The sequence below is a fragment of the Microchirus variegatus genome, assembly GCF_963457635.1.
Source record: "Microchirus variegatus genome assembly, chromosome: 15".
NCBI lineage: Eukaryota > Metazoa > Chordata > Actinopteri > Pleuronectiformes > Soleidae > Microchirus > Microchirus variegatus.
This window is the reverse complement of record NC_139816.1, coordinates 14,520,844-14,542,814: the sequence shown is the minus strand read 5'-3', so window position 1 is coordinate 14,542,814 and position 21,971 is coordinate 14,520,844. Positions and strand designations below refer to the sequence as shown.

Sequence of the window (21,971 nt, the reverse complement as noted above, 5' to 3'; positions counted from 1 at the left end):
TTTTAGAATAGATCCTCTTCATGCACATCTGCAGTCGTTTTTTTCACCTTGGCAAAAAGTTTGGAATACTTTAAGAACAGCAAATTAGCCACGATGAGGTGTTAAAGGAAGAGGTGAAGCTGACAGGTGTTTATTGCAATTTGGGCTAAAATTAGACATGTCATCCAGGTAAACAACACCCTCAACTGTGACCGTATGTCATGAGAAAAAAACTTTTACCTGAATCATTGATTTTAACCGGTTGCTTGTATCCTTGAGCTAAGTCCTGCTGCACTCCAGGTGTTGCAATTTTCTGTGCAAGGATATTTTAACTGTGACCTGTTTGCATTCCTCTCCTTTCTCAGTAACGATTATTGTTATTACTGAAGTTTATTTTTGTCCTTTTTGTTCCTTTCCATCAGTGGCCATCACGACACAATTTCTTTGCCTTTCTTTGTCTTCAGAACAACTCCATTATCAATGTGTTCTGATTCTGAAAATAATAACCCTAAGATGGAGATGGAGAGGAAGGAAATGATCAGTAGTGGCAGGGTACAGTAGGTGAAAAAGCACAGGAAAAATCTTTTAGACAGATACGTGAGATACAATCGCACACATAGATGTCTTATCTTGTTGATAAGAGTATAGAATATGACATTAGAAGTGGAAGCAGGAGCAGAGAGCAGCACGAATGTCCACAGTGACTTCCCACGTCACCATATCTGCAAGTCTTCTAACATAACCAATTTAAAATCCTCTCCATTAGCAGCAAAGGGTAATACTCTCATCTGACAGCAGTAGATACTGTTAACTCACCGGCTTTAAAAACATCACTTAATACATGATAAGCAAACACAGTTAGAGCTTTATTGCCGCAGCACAAACAAAGCTAACAACCATAAGCTTTGTTTTGTATTGCTTGGCCATGAGCAATGCTAATTACTGTTAACGCTGCCAGGTATTACTGACATGGAGAACAATGCTAAATCCCTGTTAGTGAAGCCCAGCCACTGCAGGGGCTTAGCACAGCTTGGGTTTCCATTAGCCTTGCAGTATAGATGCATACGCACGCACGCACACACACACATACGCACACGGTCACTCACACAAGGAAACGCATTGTCTTGCAGGCACGCACACACACTCAGCCCCCTGATTCCCATTAACCTGTGGGAGCCCCTGCGTGGCTGGGAGAGAGAACCCTAATTTGTCAGCCTGCCGTGAGTCTTGAAGCTGAAGGTCGTTAGAAAATAGACTTTGCCTCTAATTACTGTTGGAATTCCTGTAGCATCATTGCACGTGTGTTGGAATGTTCTTTATGTAACTCCGTGAGCAAGAATACTTACATAAAAATACACAATATGAATGTGATTATATACTGTTGTGTCGGCGCGTTTTGTGAACTCACGCTGAACTCTGAACTATCCACAACATTTAATAAAGCCAATGCAAAAAGACTTCAGCTCCAGTACTTTGATACTGCGTGTGGGTATAATGTATTCCCTTTAATTTAAAAATGCCATCATCTTCCCATCTCCGTCTCTCTGCTTCCATGTCTCTGCATCTCTTTCATATCAGTCTTCGCCTTGCTCAGTGACTACCTCCAACCCCTCTCCTTGGAGTGCAGGACTTGATAAAAAACAGTATTTATTGATTATAGGATTATATAAGCAGTCAGACGTGAACAGTCCTTCATGCCCACCTTGTTCTCTCTCTCGGCAGCCCATGCTTCTTACGCGATAAATAAAATGTACTCACACGAGTACCTATGCGGTCCAGTTAAATAGCTAACACTGCTTCTTATAGCTGTGTAGCAATTCATAATTATTATTTTGTTATGTGTGTGGGTTTTTTTTTCTCTGATGGGATATGTGTCACAGGTGAAGATTGGCTGTAATGTGCCCTGTCTTTGTGGGCACTTCTTAGTTGGGATTTGGTTTCAGCTGGAGGACACTTCAGATGGACAGTTGCTTGATGGGTTAACGTTTCAGTCTGCTTTCTCTATTTGAAGGACACTGATGAGTTTAAGAATTGATCGATGGTCTGTAAAGAATCTACACTTTAGGAATCACAAGTGAGGATGCAATTTGTTCGAGGCTTCAGCGTTTTTATATTATAAGCAAGTACTAAGTTCAGTCAGGGAGATGTTTTTGTCCTCAAATACTAACTATTATATATTATAAATGTTATACTAGAAATACTAAACTATTTTGGTGAAGATAAATAACCAATCAATCAGTACTGTCATTTCTAAAGAGCAGTGAATGTCACATTTTGTTAAGTTTGTCTGTTCTCACTCTGAAGATATGCATCAACCAAACAAAAGAGAGTTGTGCTTTTATTGATGAAATGTTGTCACACATATTGTCACATTCCTCCACCCCCATTAATTCAGTATCAGACACATAACCACTTTACGCCTCGCCAACCACCAAAGGATATAAACATATCTCTATTCAATCATTGCCTTCAGGTATTTCAAAACCAATTACATAGAAGCATATGAAAGGATTCAGTTTCAAGCACAAAAACTATACCATGCAAATATGTCTTGCTGTGCAGACCAGACTGTATGCTGTTTTCCTCTCTGTCATCCCCCTCCCCTGGATCAACCAACCTCTGCTCAACACTTTTCCGGGAGGCAAGCTGGCCATATTGGACACCAGCATGGGATTACTTTGATAGGAAGTTAATTAGCTATGCCCATATGTACCTCTTTTGACGCCATTGCATACATGTGTGATTTTAACATATGGTAAACAAGTTTTTTTTTCACAGTTTTCATCCCACCTCTCTCCTCCTCCATCCCCTCTCCCATTTGTCTCTTATCGCCAGTCAAAACATATCGTTTCTCGGTATAGCCGAGTTTTTGGGCAGACAGAGACATTGAGGGCAGTGAAGGGAGGGAAGGATGGATGTTATGGGTTTCAGTTGCCACATTGGCAGCAAATCATTTTTATGAGCATGCAGGAGGGCAGGGAAAGGCTTCCCCTGACTTCTATAGAGGAAATGACAAAGGTCCGCCCAGACCACAATGGCAGCCAGTGAATCACTGATTAGTCTGATGTTGAGGCATGGTGCAGGTATTCAGTGTGCAAAATGTCAACAGTCTGTACTTTCATTTATTAAGTGTGGAGTTTATTTTCTTTGCCCGTTCATGTGCACAATAATAGACAGGCTCTCAGTTAAATAGATGGGTTTTTGACACATTTTAAGCGGAGACATGTTGCAGGCTCATAAATCTGTTCAAACAGTCACATTATGGGGACTTGTCTTCCTTATGGGGACAAAATGAAGTCCCTATAATGTAAATTATTACATTTTGATTTCAAGACATGTTGTATGGTTAGGGTTAGGCTAAGGTTAGGGTCAGAGTTAGGCCATAACCGAACTCTGAAGGAAGCAAACTTGAACTATCCCCTAAAACAGACGTTCAGATTATTGACACTTCACAATGTTCCAAAGTCCTGCAAAGACAAAGGATGTTAGTTTTTTTTTTTTTACTTTTGTTCTACGTTGAACATTTTTGGTTCAACCTGAGCCTAATCTGTACCCAGTTCAGCAACAATAACACAGGATCAGGATTAGTATCATTTTAAATTTCCATCCCACACACAGGCATATATCATGCTAGCATCACCCCCTTGAATGTCCATTAATTAATTTAGAGACTGTGTGTGCGTTTGTGTTCTGCCCACTACTATCTTTTCATGGCATGTGTTCATGTGTCTGCTTGAGTAATTTGATTCTGGAGAATTGAGGAAACTATCAGTAATTATTGTACTGGACAATTCCAGCTAGATAATTTTTAAGTGTCCCCTAAGAGTTGCATAATAAAGTAGTATACTGTATAAATGCACAGCTCAGAGATTTTTTATAGCATATAATATAAAGTCACATTAAAATAAACCCATATTTTTTTTTTTTTTTTTTTTAAGTATATCTTGCATGGTATAACTTTGTTTCTAACTAAACGTTTAGTTATCGAGAGGCACCTGAGTGCTGAACTTATTCATTTGATAAAGAGTAGGTAATAACTGAAATCTAGTAGTGTAATTGAGTGTATATGAAGATATGGATTATCTATCCTTTTCATTTTCTGCTCATGATGAACTATGGTTTTGCCACTGTAATTACATATTACATCTGGCACAGAGTGACAGCCAAATAATTCCTCAACCTTGCAGCTTAACTCGATGAATATCCTCTCCAGACAGTAAATTTTCCGACATAATTGGCACTACTTGAACACATATCTCACTCTCCCAGTTATCTGATTACTAGACTGTTGTACTAGATGTTTTACTTAAGGCCTATCAGTGTTTAAGTATAATCATCAAACAGTTTGCATGTATAATTAACTTAATCATTTCATATTTTATACTGTCGCTTTTATACCTTTGGTTGGTTTTTTTCTACAAACTGTGCAACAAAAAAAAAGATCAGAGTAAACCTTTGCAGTAATATTGGAATTGTGTATTCTACAAAATGAACAATAGTTCACTGCCTCTAGTTAATAGCTTTTTTTTTTGGTTTTCAGACCAAATTACCTTAGTGTCACTGAACTCCCTGACTGACACTGATTTTGAAACAGACAAAGTTGAATTTGTGTTTCTGTTGGATCTCCATTGATAGCAATAAACCCTGGGACCAATGAGCCATATCCCATCCCAGCGTGGCCTGTATGTGGCAGTATTTTAATGGACTTTGGGATGAAGCCTTTCCCACCTGAGGACCTGTGGGAAATAATTAATAATACTCTGTTATGAGCATTGTACAGTAATCTGACTTCACTTGAGTAAAATGCAATTGGCTACATTGCCATTTATCTGCTCTGCAATTGTAGCATGGAAAACCAATTACAGACCAAGACAGCTTAGGGCAAGATTTACTTAGCTGTTTGTTTCTTCACTGATATATGGTGTACTTGGTAATAGCGAATACAGTTTGACCATTACCTGACAAATAGTGCATATCAGAAAAGTGACTCGGTATGGATTGAAATTTGGATCCAATTAACATTTGTTGCACTTTGAAAGAGTAAAAAAACAAAAACATGGGACAAATCATGACTCGATTGCTTTCCAACAAACAAATGAAAGAATGAGTCTTTTTGCAAGTTGTGTTGCGAATGCAGGTGTAGCGATTGCACATGACAGCGTAGTTACCTCGGGATTTATTTGAATATCTGGTCATATCAAGTCCATCGTCATGCTCCACCTATTCAGTGTTTTTGCTTAGTCAATAGTTGCCTCCAGAGTGATGGGAATGATGGCCAACTATTGATTGCCTTCTATATTAAAAATTTAGCATAGTGTTAGTTCAGGCCACAAAGTCAAGCCTACAGTCTCAGCACATCAGCAGATTGCAGCATATTTCAAGCTCTGACCACGTCGGCTAATGATCCCTTGCTCCTGTGCATATAAATCACAAATGTAACATACAGTGCATTCTTTAAGCAGCTTTAAAGTGCTCATACACCCCCTGCTTCAAGCCCTTTTAATGCTGTATCCACTTAATATCACTCGTCATCACTTTTTTGTATGTGTGGGGAAATTATTGGAATGATAAAAACGTGGTTCTGCCACAATAGTTGAACTAGTCACTGGTTTTAATGTTGTGGGTGGATATAAAAACTTAGCACAAAAAGTAAGGGTATTAGTGTTTGGTCGATTTTTTTCTGTGTTGAAACAAAGCTTCTTGGCAATACATCTTAAACCATTGGAAAGCCTGTTTATGTCCCTTTTTAAATGGTGCCACATTTGTAAGGAAAATGCATCTGTGGGTCGAGTATGTGGGTTGTTCCCATGAAAAACTTGCCAAATCTTCTCTGCCAATGCCAGAGCTTATTCTGCTATTGACTCCTGTTTTGCTATTGACTCCTTGCTGGAAAAACAAGGCTTGTCATCATGAGGGATAATCTCAATGCAGATATATATCCAGATGAAATTCTGCTAGAGAGGATGGAATGGCCTGCCTGCAGTCCTGACCTCAACCCCATTGAACGCTTGTGGGATGAGCTTGGGTGTGCTGTTTGTGACCAACACAACCACTTTGGCTGGTTTGATTTCTTCTGTTTCTTCAGAATCATCCAATAAATTACACCAGACAATAGCACAATAAGATATGAGTCAATAGCACAATAAGCTGTTTGGCATCTGCAGAGAAGATTTGGCATGTTTTTCATGGCCGTAACTCTCGCTAAACTCTGCTGCTCAACCCACAAATGCATTTTCCTTACAAATGTGGCGCCAAAAGGGAAATAAACAGGCTTTCTAATGGTAACTAAATCTTCAAAGCACACAGGTCACCGACTTCATATTTGCAAGTCCTGTATATACATCCCTGCCTTATACACCAAGTTAACACATTTACATTGGGGTTTTTGAAGCGAAGTTTAACAGCATAAAGCGTAATTGTGTGTGGAAGCCCTGCCCTTGGGCTCCATATGAATTGCTGTGAAAGGAGGTGGTAATGCAAAATAAAATGGTACTTTACCATTTCTTCTCGGGAACCTGCTGATCTTTTGAAATCTGCTGCACCAAAAAAAAAAAAAGTACGTAAAAGGCAGTTGCTCTGATGTTGGTGCATTGTAATTAGCTGTTCCCTTTGTAAATCGGGTCCTAATTGCATGCAGATTATGTCTGCAGATTTGAATAAACAGTGTAGCACTACTCTTACGTATGTGGATTAATCATTTTCCACACACACCCTATTTATTGTGGGAGCCACTTAATTGCCACATAATGCAAAGCCATGGTTCATGCCACACAAGACGAACATAAGAACAAACCACACACATTCACAAATACACATTCCCTACCAACTGTCTATGTGCTCACACAAAAACACACACTTGTGCACACACTGATGCACTCTTGTGCAGGTATAGAGTATTCATGTGGATATGCTTCACGCAGCTATAATCAGATCGGTCGTGGTTGAGAGTTCACTGAAGCAGGGAGGTATAACTGATCTGACCTGGCACCTAATGGGGAGGTCAAACAGCCGAGCACGTCTCCACAGAGTAACATAGAGAGAGATAAAAATGCAGAATAATGAGGTGCTAAGTGAATTGATGTTCAGGTGAAAAGGGAGAGTTTAACTAAATACCAGTCCTGGTATCTTTGTGAGTTCTATCCATTCCAGTTCCTGCACCTAATTTTGAACCATTTTAACCCAACAATAAGCAGGTTTTTCAAGACGACAGGTGACAGATCATTGTTTGGACAGAGAGGATGACCAAAGGCAACACTGAGGGAGGCGTGTGAGAAAGGGCAATCCAACAGCAAATACAGTATCTTTAATAACCATACAAACACAATAATCTGTGTGATCCACCATCTCACTCCCACTGTTTACTTCAGTTATGAATTGTGCTTGGTCCTGTGTCGATGACAAATCCTTTATTACACCGGTTCTGCGCTGAACTAGAAACAACAGAGGACTGAGACTCAAGAATCCTGAAGGGAAACGGTTCAACAACCGAAGCTTATTTGATGGAATAGGAGTATGTGTCTCTCTGATTGGTGCAAGGTTTGAATCCAAGGTGTGGAGTTGATGGGTGATATTAACTGCTGCTTGGTCCTCTGTGTCACACAGTCTCATCTATCATCTTGTCTCTCTGGGATCTGTTAGTGGAAGAAGACCATTGAAAGCAGAATTTTAATATATTGTGGTTGCATTTGTCATGCGTGTCCTGTACGTCAGATACAGAGCAAAGGTGGAGGGGGGAGTAAATGTGAATAACATAAGAGAGACAAGCCGACTTCCTTATTTTAGTTTCCCTCTGAGCACTGCTGCTCAGAGTTTTCTCTACCATTCATTTGCAGCAGCACGTCCACTATTAATTAACTTTTTTTGCATGATAGGCTTAGATACACTGTTCTTTTTTTAATTTTTCTTTTAAGAACTTGCTCATACTTAAGGAAATTGCATCTATACATACATAATTTGACCTCCAGCAAAGGCTGCCAGCAAAATAGCAAGTGTGTTTGTTTCTATCATCTACTACGGAGCTTCACACATCCCATGACTCAGTTTGTTTACACTGCCATGGTGGCAGGGTGAGCGGTGCCAGTGCCGATTTCAAGCCGTCAGACTTCACTGTGCACTTTCAATTTCACTTTAATTCCACAGAGATCAAGCAATTAATCGCAGAACTTGACAGACTGAATGGGTCTGACCCATGTAATGCCCTCGTGGTGCTTCTCACCAGTATGGAAACAGCCAAAGTGGACGTTATTCATCCATCTTGAAGTTTCTCATGTCCTACTTTGACATTTCACTCAAAACGTGTAAATAAACAAGATATTCAATCTAGTAAATGTAAAATGATGTAACCTGATATGAAGTGATCACTACACAAGCGGAATCTGTGGCCTGTGGGTTTACGATCACTCTTCTGCGCTTGCCTCATCCGTGTTTTCTGGTAGTAATTCACCCCCTGCTGACTCTTGGGATCTTTGGTAATCTGGTAAATTGTTTTCCTTTTTTGCTTGTTTCTGACTGTTGGCATCCTGGGGCATAGCGGCTATCCACTCACTTCACTTTTAATGAATACACCAGGCGATGAGGCAAATTGCCTGATATATTGCCTGGTGTGTTGCCTTGTATACATCTATGGATTATTTAAAAACTATTTATCTTCAAACCGATTGTTGCTGCAGTGACGAAGTGTGTCCAGCTGCTGATAATTATTCATTACTTCTTCTTTTCTAGTTATATTCCACTTCACGTGAGCCTTTTGGGTATGCTTAGCTGTATAGATTATATCAACATGTGCATTTGGATACAACTAAATACTAGCACTAAACATGTCACATATTTGGAACCTCCAAATTCTCCTGATCTCTTCTCCTGCTTCATGTCCTTCATCTGCCTCTGTTTCTCCCTCAACTAAAAGTACACATTCACTGGCCACCTGCTCATTTGTTTTTGTCTTTTCCAAACCTTCATCAAAATTACCAGAGGGGGTCCAACCGTGGGGCCTTCACTGTCACCACAACCCTCTCATAAACCAGCCAGAGACTCTATGGATTACCACTGTCAAACTAAATCACTCATCCTGAGCAGCACTTTAATTACTGAAATAAATAATAGATGAACCTGTGCAGCAGACACAGGAGTGTTTGTTGCATTGGCCATTGGTCTAACTGAATGCTAAACTGTGGAAACACAAATAAAGACTGCAAGGACTTGATTAGAAGAGTGGGAACTGTTGTTATTATTATTATTATTACTGATTTATTTAGTGAGAACTTAGTTTCTACTGAGGAGTTTAATGTAAATCATAATCCGTCAAATTGCCGATTGTCACACTGATGAACAGTGGCTTTTGTTTTGACTGACAAATGTTTCTTTAAATATTGAGTCGGTGCTGCCTAATTTACTCTTTGTAACATTTGTTTGCAAACAACATATGGTGTGAATTTCCTGCACAAAACTAATTCTGCATCCACTTTGACAGATGTGAGCGACATGTCTGTTTTTGGGGAATTTTCAAAAGTTAGCTTGAGTTTAATTCAACAGACCGCAGGAAAGAAAAGGCACATGTGCGTGCGCACACACGTGTGTTTGGACGTCTGTCTTCGTGTGCGGTTGCTTCATCCAGAACATCTCATTATGCGCTTGGTCTGTGCTCGCATTGGCACAGGAAACAAGATCTGTTGACAAAAAATGTTTGGTGAGGCTTCCAAGACATGAAAAATGAATCTGGACCAAAAAAATTTTTTAGATTAGCGACTCAAGCACATGAGCTGGAAAGCTTGGGGGGGGGGGGGGGTTGTGGGTATTTGGGGGTGGTCCGGAAAGGCAGGGGATTGAAATGGTGAAAGAGAAATTAGGCGAGTGTTCGTGTTTTGAGTGTCTGAGCAGCGAAAGGAGAGTTTTTGTTTTTAATACTGCATGTTCCCAGAAGACGGAGGCAAATATATACCTAATTACATGCTGCAATATCAGTAAACATGGGGGGGAAAAAGGCATAGCGAAGAGAAGGACTGAAACAAATAAATGTGAAAGCACTGTGAGATATGAATTAATAGTGAATATAGTAATGAGGTACCTTACCCTGAAGCAAAGTGAGCTCCACACACATAATGTATACATTTCTTAACAGCAAGACTTGGGAAAAGCAGCTCACATTTTTGTAAGATTTACCTGAAGTATGCCTCTTTTATTTTATTTTATTCAATTTCTCTAAAACTATGATAAACCCTTTCTTCTCTCTGCACTGGACACGTTTCTCATTTGATATTTGGCACCTTGTCATTGAGACTTAACTGGCCTTTTTTAATTCCCATTGTCATATTTGTGTGAACTGAATCTGAACAGACTTCCACTCGGGGGTTTGGATGATTGTTATTCACTTCACTGCCATTCACTATTTCATGCCACATGCTGAGGGAGGCCTGCACACGCAGGTGCAGCATGTTACTTTGCTCTGAATTGACGGTAATAGAGGATGTGCATTGCAGAACTTAAGACATATAGAATGGAGTCATTTGGATATATGTGATTTTGATATGATCAAAAATACTGTAAATTGTCTGGAGAGTTGTTATTGATTTTCGGAGCAATGGAGGGTTTATTTAGGGATTGCTCAAAATATACTATTTTTACGATATATTCTGTATGCATCTAGAAAATTCATGTTGGCTTAGGCCAAAATTATTATATACATATATTATCATACAAAAGTCCACTCAGTCACTGTATGTGTGTCTTGGACAGTACATGTGTGATTTGTTTGATTTGAAACTTGAGCATCAGTCTGCTTTGTTTGTGTCTGTTGTCTGACACTTGTGATGCTGTGATGTGGTCAGAAGCTGTGGGAACGTCCAAGATCTGAAGATGGTGTTCTTCACTGCTCAACAGAGCCATTGTTTACACCGTAAAGTGTTGTTTGGAAGCCAATATCGAAGTGGACGCTGTCAGCTGCTAAAGATGTATTCCAAAATACAGACTCACAACATTCACACTGCTGATGTGTTTGCGATAGTTTCATGCTACATTAGGACTTGAACTTTTTTTTTTTAATCTGTCACCTTTGTTTAGTCAAAGAAAACATCCTGTATTCTGTCCTTACTTGCACACATTTTGTTTTGGACTGAAGACAGTGGCAAATGGAAGGAGCAACCATCTGTAATGCCAATTAGAGAGGCCTTTTGTAGGCTGCAGAACATCTGTTAATTTGGGTCCTATACCTCTCTGTGAAGCCCACCAGGGAGCTGCTGTCATGCAGTTCCAGGTGTCCAGGACAACATGCCTGTGTTGCTGCTTGCTAATTAGTGAACAGCCATTTGACCAGTATTTTAACTACTTCCTCTTTAATACTGTTAAGAAATTATACATTTACTATATATTTTTGAAGACATTTTACGTGTCTAAATGTAAATCTACATTTTTAGATTTTGCATTTAAATCAGATATTTCTTGCTAGTTTGATAACGGGGATAACACTAAATGTTTTATTTACTATAAGCTGACAAAAAAACAAAACGGCGGCGTTTGCTCTAAGACGGCAAGGGAATGTGGAATGGAATCCTCTAAAATGTCATCTAATATGTACTATGTTGTATTTCAATACTAAATATGCACTAGAATGCACTTAAAACGCTTCCAGGGAAGCTCACCTTCAGTGACAGTGGTTATGGGGATGGGCAGAAACAGACGCGGACACTAAGCTTCTGCATGATGATTGGAGGAACTGTGTGAAAGGCGGAACCAACAGCAATGTAGACTTTACTGCATCAGTCCTGTGCGAATGTTTACAAGTGAAGTCTGTAGACAAATAGCAGGTTTTTTTTACTGATAGGTAACTTACAGCACACAATCTGCTATAATTCACATACTAGATACTGCTCTGGGACATACAAGGGACTGGAAGCTTGCACATACTGTATGTAGACTCCCCCACTGATAGTTTGGAGAGTCAGACTCTATCTCCATACAGCTGTTGGCACTTTTGACAACTTCCACTATGTCTATGAGTTGAGTCCAGAAAAAGCCCCCAGGTTCCATTCAGTGTTGCTGAGAGGATGGACTTGACAGCACCAAAGCAAACCTCCACACACTATGGTTGCACAGACACCGAATAAAGAAAAGCAGAGTTTTGTGTTACATTTTCTCAAAGAACCTGGTTATCAAACTCACCGTAAGGACACAAAGCAACAGGTCACATTGAGAGTTGTTTGCAGGCTTGCCTAAAACCTCAAATATACTTTGAATATCCATTGTGTTATGCCTTCATGATAAATGTGTGTAAAGTGATTTTGTCAGTGCTGTGCCTTGAGGGCCAGTGTGGCAGGTATGGCAATTTAGGAGTCAGGATTTTAGCAGACATGGCAGTTTTCTGTGTTATTATGACACATTCTGGATGATAAAATTTAGTTTTTCATGGTTGGGGTTTGTGATTTTATGCCAACTGATCTTTAGGGTGTCATGAATTTCACCCTGGATGTATAATGGTCCATTTGTATCCAACTCCCTTCAGCTCCAGAGATGTGGCAGCAATCTAAACGCATTTGAACAAGCTGGCCAAATGTTGTCTATCCATGGCTCTGGTCCCAACTGATGGCAGCCAGCTGACGCATCACCTGCTCGCAATCGTTACACATCCTAGTTATTTACCTTGCTGGAAATGTCACAAAGATGGCTTTGGTAGGCAGCCATTTTACTTTCCTCTCAGTTTCTGTGTTTTCTTTTATAAATATCTCTATCCTATAGCCTCCCTTACTTCCCCTACCTCCTTCTCTTCCCATATCATCATGCGTAAAACTATCTGATCTTTCACTCTCTTGGGAATAGGCTGACATTTGCACTTGGATATTGTAGTCATTTGCTTTGCCCTAAAGTGCCAGATCTTGAGACAGGCAAATATCAGCAGGCCACGATCACGCACTTCAGTCATGAATATATGATCATGTGGTCTGCATTGTTTTTGTCCTTTTTTTTCTTGACTTGCTGCTCACATTGAATGCATAGCATTACAGGAAAATACAGTACAGTATATAGTGTGTTTTGACCTTGTAACCCTGCACATGCTGTTGTGCAGGGTGTGGGTGTTTCTTGTGGTTTTTTTTTTAACTAATAAATGCATTTTATTTTGATGCATTTTCTGTTAAATTACATGGCTACGGGATGCATTGCATCGTTGTGCTATATCAGTGAATTATTGATGGACGTGATGTATCGTACTGTAGGTACATTAAAGATAAATGAGGAACAACCAAGAACACATGCACAGTTTTACCTGGGTGGTAAACCCTGTGCTGCTATTTAATCACAACAAAGCAATAAATCACTTAACTGTATTGCCATTTGTGGTAGAGGAACAGTCCTTTAGGATGCTGAAAAATGGGAGAACAATGTCAACAATGCTTTATTGCTGGTAATTTCAAGGCTGTCGTTGAGCTCAAATTCTCAAGCCAGCTCAGAAAGATTTTGCAGGATATGGCAAATCTTCTGCATTTTCTTTACTTATAATGAAACAGGTTAGCGACCAATAGCTATTAATCATATGGTACGGTAGTGTATAATGCAATAAATACAAAACAACAATTTCAATAAATTACAATGAATAATATAAATCAACTTTTATAAAAATTTTAGTTTAAATTTTAGCATTTTGCATACATTCTACTTGAAAAGTAGTGTTCCCCAAATTGTAGCACCAGGTCAGAGGCCTCTCCATCTCACCTCACATTTGTTTCCTTGACTTTTTCCACGAACTACATCCCCTGCTGTTATAAAACATAATTACACAGCATGTGAGGTCCAGACAAAATTACATGCCAACTAAAGGAAACACATGTTGGTTAATTAATGTATGAATGCGTTTAATGCCGCTGAATTCTTAACAGCATTTCACCTACAGACGGTTAATTATTAACACCCCTGTATATGTACATCACACGACATAAGGGAGAAAGGGAGGGTGCCATTTTCACAATTACAGATTCAGTGTGATCAGTGATGTCCTGGTTTCTGATTTCACAGATTCAACACACTCTCTCTCAAGCCTGCTTTGGAAGTCCACATAATGCAGTCATTAGTGGGATTGCTGCAAACAATCCTAGTATGTTGTTCAAAATGTTTAGCTCAATTGTGGTATTATTGCTTGCATTTTTTCTGGAATATTTCGTAATTTCTAAAATAAGTTTATTACACATTTTCCCTGATTAAGATGCATGGAAAATGTCTTCAGAATCACAGATTTTCTGCTTCTTGCATAGTTACGTGCAATTGAATGTAAAAACTTCAAAATATTCCGAAAAAGTGGGACTAATACCTGAAATAAGCTCTTTCATGGCTGCCACAGATTTTCTGTCTATTCCAGAATTTCCCATCGATGTGTACTACGTGGAAGTTTCACTTCCAAAGTGGATGACATTGCACGCTAGAGAGGAGAGTGGAGAGTTTTACATTTTCTACCGTAGACATAAATAGCAATGTTAGAGCTGCCTTCTTCTGCCACCTTCTACTGCGATATTTTTTGCGATGATTGCAACAGCACTAATGGATGTATTCAGATATTAAACATATTTCCTACTTCCAATCCCTCATTTTGCACTAATTATCAACTTCTTTCTAAACATTCAGACATTCAATTACAAACTTGAACTCGTCGTTTCAACATCTCATTCGTACCAATTAAACGCAGCATGCTAGATTGGCTTCTGCTCGGGCAGAAGACGGCAATCTCGCTGCAATTTCTTCAGAAATTGCCTTCTCTAGTTGACTATAATTGGCTGCATTATTTCTTCAAAAGCATTGAGTGTTAGCATTTATATTAGTATTAGTCAATTATTTCATTTTTAATCATCCGATCGCCAAATTGCACATAGCAGTTGTTCTCATGTGTAGATTAAAGAGTTATGAGGAAATGATTGGAGACAGGAAATTAATATATTTATCTCCACAGGTTAAAAATCTACTTTCGCTCATTCTATCCATTCATTCCCCTGCAGCTCAGTAGTATTGACACTGATACTGATACTGCTTATCCATACTGATACTTAATTTTTTTAAATAATTTGAAGTGAATGTCAGATGCTGCTGGAACTTGTGTAGATTAGAACGGATATTTTGGCGGGTTCTCTCTTTCTAGTTTTCCACCTGGATAAATCCACGAGTCTCCGCACATAGTATGTGTAATTTTGGTACACAAATCATTTCTGTGACACTCAGGCATGACCTAAAGATTTCTCTTAACTTCATGAGCAGATGCTGCTGCAAGTAGAGCGGTGGCACATTTGCAAAAGGAGATAAGCAGGAGCACATTGTTGACTGAGTTTTCAAGTTACACCCAATGACATCAGCTCATCTAAGCCCCTCTAAAAGCAACAGTTTATTTGATTTTTTTTTGTGAAGAAAAAGGCCAGGTGATCATCTTAAAACAGACATCCTTCATCTCTTCTACAAGCAGTTTCGAAAGGTTTTTATATCCTATATACACATGAATATACCCACATAGGTCAAGTATATTATATGATAAAACAACTAACCCAACCTTATTTGAAAGCACTCTAATCTGCTGAATATCAGGGCTATGTTATTGTTCCTATTGGATTTTACTACCACCTCAGTGCAAGGTCATTGTGTCACTGACCTAATTAATTTTTGTGTGTATTTATAATGGGGAATCCGAGTGTGTGACTGAGTGTGTGTGTGTCCTCCTGTCAGAACAGCCTGTGATAGAAATTATTTGACAGCAGGAGGCTGCAGACCATTTCCTCTTACATACAGAAACACACACATACACAGCTGTACATTACCAAGATTTGATGATGTGATTTTCTTTTTCCACCGTGAGGCCACCTGTGACGAGAGCTAATACGTCTGACAAGCCAACAGCCCTAGACACTCACCCATCGCGTGGTGAGAGAAGACAAACATCTCTATTTCTTCTACACCTGACTCACCCTCATATACACTCAAACGCGCACACACTTATATTGGGGCTATTGACTGCCTCTACCTGGCCTGACAGACCATTCACAATTTTTCTCTGTGTGAAGCCTAATGTACTGTAGGTGGTGTGTGTATTATTATTTTTTTGTATAAGGTTGCATGCCTTTGTGTACTTATACGCCGCTGTATAGTCACTTTTCCTTGACTAGTTTGTGAATACAGGAAGCTGTGGGTCGACACTAAGGTCATCTTGCATTGAGCAGCACAACAACGCTGATGATTTTGACTATCTTCCTTATGGCAACTCCAAGTAACTGGGTGCACAGTTCATCTAGCCGTAAATGTGTACAGAAAACATATCTGGACATGCAATCACATTCATGGTTATGAATGTCCAAGGAAGGACATTCTAAAGCTAGTGTGTTGTGCAGTAAAATGTCCCCATCAAGGGGAGGATCTCATGTCTTGTGAGTAGGCAACACATGGCTCCTGTGCTAGGTTAGCTGCTAACATCTGTGTTACACTACTTTCCTGTTTATGTAGTCTTTCACCTGCACTTAAAAATGGTACTACTTGGCACATTAGCATGCTAAGCTAAGTGCTACTGCAGTTTCATTAGATTCCATCCACTCAGTTACACAAAAGTACTTTAGCGTGCCATGTTAAAAGTTAGCAGTAATAGCAATGATTGATAAGGAAGGTACACAGATACACAGTTCATTTTAATAAAGTTATTTATTGAATTTGTGTGGCATGTTACCATGTTCAATGGGCAGTCATGGAAGGTCCCTCCATACACAGGTCAAACTGTCAAACAGGAAGTGGGAGCATCCAAAACCTTTTATAGAGGGGGTAATTTGGAGTGTCCCATTCATATGCCAGTACAGAGGGGTGTTCCTATGGGTACTGAAAAAAAAACATGTTTTTGGGTGGCTAAATAATAGTATTTTTGTGATGTTTTAATGTTATGTTGAATATATGGATATGTATGCTGATATAGCTGTGTAGAAAACACATTTTGAATTATCTAATTGATTGTGGGCTAAGTTTGGTTTGACTTGTAGGAGGAGCTCCACTATAAAAGCAGAGATGTGGATGGGGTCTCGAGAGCGTGTGTGCAGTATGAGCCTGGGAAGGCAGCAGTTGGCTTGTTAGGCCTTGTCGCCTTGTCAGAGGCCTAGTCTGAGGTTTTCTGTCTGTATGACCTAAATTACCTTATGATAATCTAAATAGTTTAATCTATCCGTCTTCTTCTTTGGTAAGTTGTATTCATCTTTGTCTAATTTCTTTCTACCATTTTGCTTTTGCACTGCTGTACTTGAGCACCAGGTTTTTAATCTTTCTTCCTTCTTCTATGGGTTAAATCCAACAATACCTTTCTTCTTTTTGGTGTGACAGTGATTTGGATTGAACCATTAATACAAACAATAAACAACATTTAACAACCTTCATCGAAGAACCGTGAAGAAGAGGTTAATTCACTTAATGTGATTTCATTATCGTCTTTTAATCTTTTAAGCAATGTTTCCTAGATTCATTTTATTCTTAAAATACATTGCATGTTTCTTTCAAACAGAGTTTTACTTGCTCTGCGATATTAAAAGTCACCTGGCAATATGTGAATTAAGGCAGAATACGACTAAACCGTACCGTAATTTGCAAATCTGAATGTAGGAGGGAACTGGTCAACTTCAGGCTTTAAATTATTTCACATCTATCTTTGGGTTTTCTTTGTTTTTTATTTTTTTACTAAATTAAGTATATCACTGCATCGGGTTACAAGGTCATGTTGTTTTATTTTTTACAGTACTGGTTTTAAACTTCCTTTGTTCCTGACCCACAAACATACTTCCTCAACCTCCAGCGATGCTCATGTTTCTTGCTCCTGAGCTCGATAGTGAGTGATGAAAAATACAGAGAACTTTTTTTTTTTTTCTTGTAGTTGTTGTTCTTCCCAATGTTCTGTGCCACTGTCCATGTCTGCTACTTTCTCTCACTCCTCTCCTGCACACCTTCTCTCATCTGTACCTTCTTGATTCTTCATATTTTTTTTTTTCTCTCTCTCTCTCTCTTCAGCAAAGTGTGACGAAGCTCTCGCCTCCCCTCTGCCTCACACAGCCTTCACCAGCTCGTCTGTTTTCTCCAATGGATACGCACCCGGATATGCCAAGCTCAACAGGAGAGGAGGTAGGCTCACGTGTGAACAGACACAGCAAAATCCTGCAGATGTTGCATGCACTTAGATACATGAATACTGTACATGAATCATTGTATAAGTGGTGCACATACAGCCTTATAATTAGTTATAGAAATAACTCGATGAAAAATAGATGTCCTCGCCTTCATAGTTTCATCCTTCACAGTGCTGCACAGCTGCCTTCCCTTCACCCTCCCTCCGCCTCCTCCTCCTTCTCTTCTTCTACTTTCTCTCCTTTTACTTTCCTCCCACCATTTCCTCTTAATTTTCTCCACCTTTCCTTCCCTCACTCCACTCCAGTCATTATCTCAGTGACTCAGACTGGAGCTCATTTTCACATCAGTTCACAGGATAGAGAGAGAGAAAGAGAGAGAGGGAGAGATAGGGCCAGACAATTACACCCCTCCATGTTTATACAATTAATAATTCATACTTTTCCATCTAATATAGTCACACTACAACTGAGGAAACGGAGCTCAGTGTTGGCAAATAAAAGCACCGTAATCTGCTGTGTTTAATTATACCAATAGACGCTGCTGTGAGAGGAAATGGGTGTTCCTGCTTAATCGTGACACCTAAAAAGCAAAAAATTAAAGAAAGAACAAGACAAAAAGAGAAGACCAGCCCCGTCTGTGACAGCAATTATAAATGAATGTTAATATGCCACATTTGCATTCTTTATCTGCATGCTTTTATTCAGTCCCCCCAGAGATGGTGGTCATCAGGGGGAGTACAATAGCTGAATCATTGAAATGTGATCCCTCTGAGATTGCTATTCTTCAAAAGATGTAGAATAATAATCAAATAGCTAAACAATGCAGCGTGAAAAGCACTCAATCGCAGTCGCTGAGGCCGTGGTTTTAATTCGTCAACTTTGGAAAAAGTGCAATTAAATAACGCTGAATAAAATGTCACGCTGAGGTCGCTAGCGTTGAAATCTAAAAATACAATTGTTTAACCCAGTGGCTTTGATTATGCACGATCTCACTGCTGATATTCATACTTAAAAAGAAGATTCTCGGCTCGTTCGCTACCTCGCAGTTTTCATTTGTAATTAGTGACAATTTTTTCCTTGCATGTTTCAAGTTGTTGGTGATAAATGTTTGTGATCAGAGCTACAACAGTGTTTAACAATAGACTGACAGGCTCCGTCAAATGTTGACATAGTGGTAAATGTGCCAAAGTGGACACTTGCTGAGATACGTGTCACAATACTGTCGGAATTTCAATATTTATCCTGAAGAGATGACCCTGTTTGGTTGATTAGTTCCTATTCTTGTTATCACAAAGTATGTGACAAAATGCTTTGAATGTAGATTAGCGCAGATGGGTCTGACATTTTTAGACTTGTCTAATTTAGTCTAGGATCATTGGTTTTATGTCACGATAACTCATCGGCTACATGGTGTTATGAGTGATATAATGTCCATCATTTGTTTGCAGTGTATCACCCTCAGGCCCTATTGTCAGATTTTAATGATTTATTAACAACATGAATGTAGCAATAATGTAACAAATACAATCCAGGGTTTTCTGTCACTGAATAAGGTTGCATGTCTGATGCTATTATAAACACGCCTTTAGAGCGAGTTATCGCTTTAATATGAGTTTTATTTTTGAGCAAAGTTACGCTTCAAATCAGAACAGAGTTCAGATCCGAGTTTCAGTGAGGCATACTTCCTTATGAAGCCTGCGTAGATGTCTTGCTGTATTTGTTGCGTTTTCGTGTCGATCAATAATCGATTAACAATCAAGATTGTGACACACCTAATGGAAAATGGATTTTTACTTTTACTACTACTACTACTACTACTTCTACTATTTTACTTTGCTTATGTTTTTTCTTAGATTTGGCTCGCTGAGACTCTTGGCTCACTAGCAATGTGATGCGTCTTATGAGGGTTATTTATTATTATTATTATTATTATTATTTATGTTATTTTTGTGTGTGTCTTTAGTCCAGGGGTCACCAACGTGGTGCCCGCGGGCACCTGGTAGCCCGCAGGCAGCCAATACGGTGCCCGCGGGCTCACTTCACTTCACCTCACTTGCATGAATCCGTATGATCGCTCAGTAAAATATCTTTGATATTGTTTATAAAAACTGGTAATCGTTAGGAGCAAGCACTGGAATGAATGTGTATGCAGTTGAATGCATAATATTAATCATTTAAATGGTAAACAAAAAAAATTAAATGTTAATGTGGTAGCCCTCCATATTATTCTTTACCCTTCAGGTAGCTCTCATCTCAAAAAGGTTGGTGACCCCTGCTTTAGTCTGTTGGCAATGTATATATATTTTTACTTGGCACACTAATGGAATTCAACCTCAACACTATGATAAAGATTTTGAACTTCAGGTTCATTTCTTGTAGACTTGTTATATTTGATTCAGGGATGGTTATTCAATTGTCCCAATAGACCTTTATAATGGCATATTCTGCTGGATCTTTATGACGCAATACTTATTATGATCTTTTGGAATTTTGCACCTGTAAATGCTAAAATTAAGAATTTAAGTATGCATGTTTTATTTGTTTTATTTATGTACCTCTGATGTACAGCACTTCATTTCAGCTGTTCTTTTTAAAGTGCTTTATAAAGTTGGATTGAATTGGATTTTGGGGAAAATATACTAATAAAAGCTAACCTGTTCTAAAAACGAATTAAAACATATTTAAAGTTGAAGCTAAAAAACTAATAAAATATCCAAAACTATTATAACCTTGGTTTAGAATAATTGTGAAAAATTAACACAACAGCCTCTGCATAAGAATACATCATTTAATAAGCCATCAATCGTGCCTGATACATGTACACATTTTCTGATAAAGTATGATACCTGCACTCTGAGGAATACACAGATCAGACCACAGACCACAGATTATAACCTCACACCCACAGAGCCATCCCGCAAGTAAGGGTCCCTCCATGCAGCTGTATTTAGGAGCCAAATGTGCCGTCAATGACATGAATGAGAGTGTGTGCAGAGACTGTCAACTCAGCGTCTCAGTGCGATGTAACAGGGAAGACACAGAATCAATCCGACGCAACACTCATATTAAGCTTTTGTTGTGAATCCTGATAGCTATTCATTTTTCATTCACTCATCGGTGTGTGTGAGAGAGAGGTAAACAATATGCCTTAATGATTTTCTTTGGCATGCAGCTGTTTTCTGTTTGCCAGCCAATTACCAGGCCACTGGTCCATACCCTCCTTCTTCATCTAACTTCTGTTGTACACGCTCTTTGCTTTCTATCTGTGTAGGTTTGTGGTAATGTGGATACATTAGTTATCATACGTAACAGGGCTATAGGCTAATGTTTATTTCAGTGTATGTAGTTAATAAATACCTAACCAGGAACATGCATACTCTATGCCATATTTAGGGAAGATAAGGGGCTCATAAAAATGCTTCATCTCTGTCCCCAAAACTAAATTCATTCTTCATGATGCAAACTTCTCTTGCTTTCGGATGGAAAAAACGCACTTAACTGTTTCATTATGCAACACTTTATTAATAAAAATTTTATCAGGTGATTTTATTTCAGTCCTGACCCATTTAGTCTGATTTTGAGTCAGTGGTGCAGTTCATTATTACATTGTTACATCTCCAGGATGATGAGCTATAGAGTTGTCTGTTTTCATTATTATGTTTGTGGTTAGATAAATAAAGAAGGGACAGTTTTAACCTCTGATATGTGAATAATGATAAACATATTCAATGGGTGCATTGGAGACGGTGAATCTATAAAACTAAAGCTTTACTTTTTTCACTGTTTAATGTTTGGCTTGTGCTCTTTTTTCATTCTCTGGCCATGTAACTGTTGGTAAAAAGGCTGTTAAATTCCCAATATATTGGCATGGAATGCTGTCTTGGCTCT

At 38.9% G+C, this 21,971-nt stretch overlaps 1 protein-coding gene across 1 annotated transcript in view; it reads left to right on the top strand.

Annotated features, from left to right (window-relative positions):
• Nucleotides 1–21,971, top strand: part of cntnap2a (contactin associated protein 2a) — a gene marked incomplete at both ends in the record, with an annotated part of 311,484 nt that overhangs the window by 108,497 nt on the left and 181,016 nt on the right. The window contains one exon of the mRNA XM_083901554.1: nucleotides 17,968–18,078. Within this exon, the coding sequence (XP_083757680.1) occupies nucleotides 17,968–18,078 (111 nt within the window). The remainder of the gene's footprint in view (nucleotides 1–17,967; nucleotides 18,079–21,971) is intronic.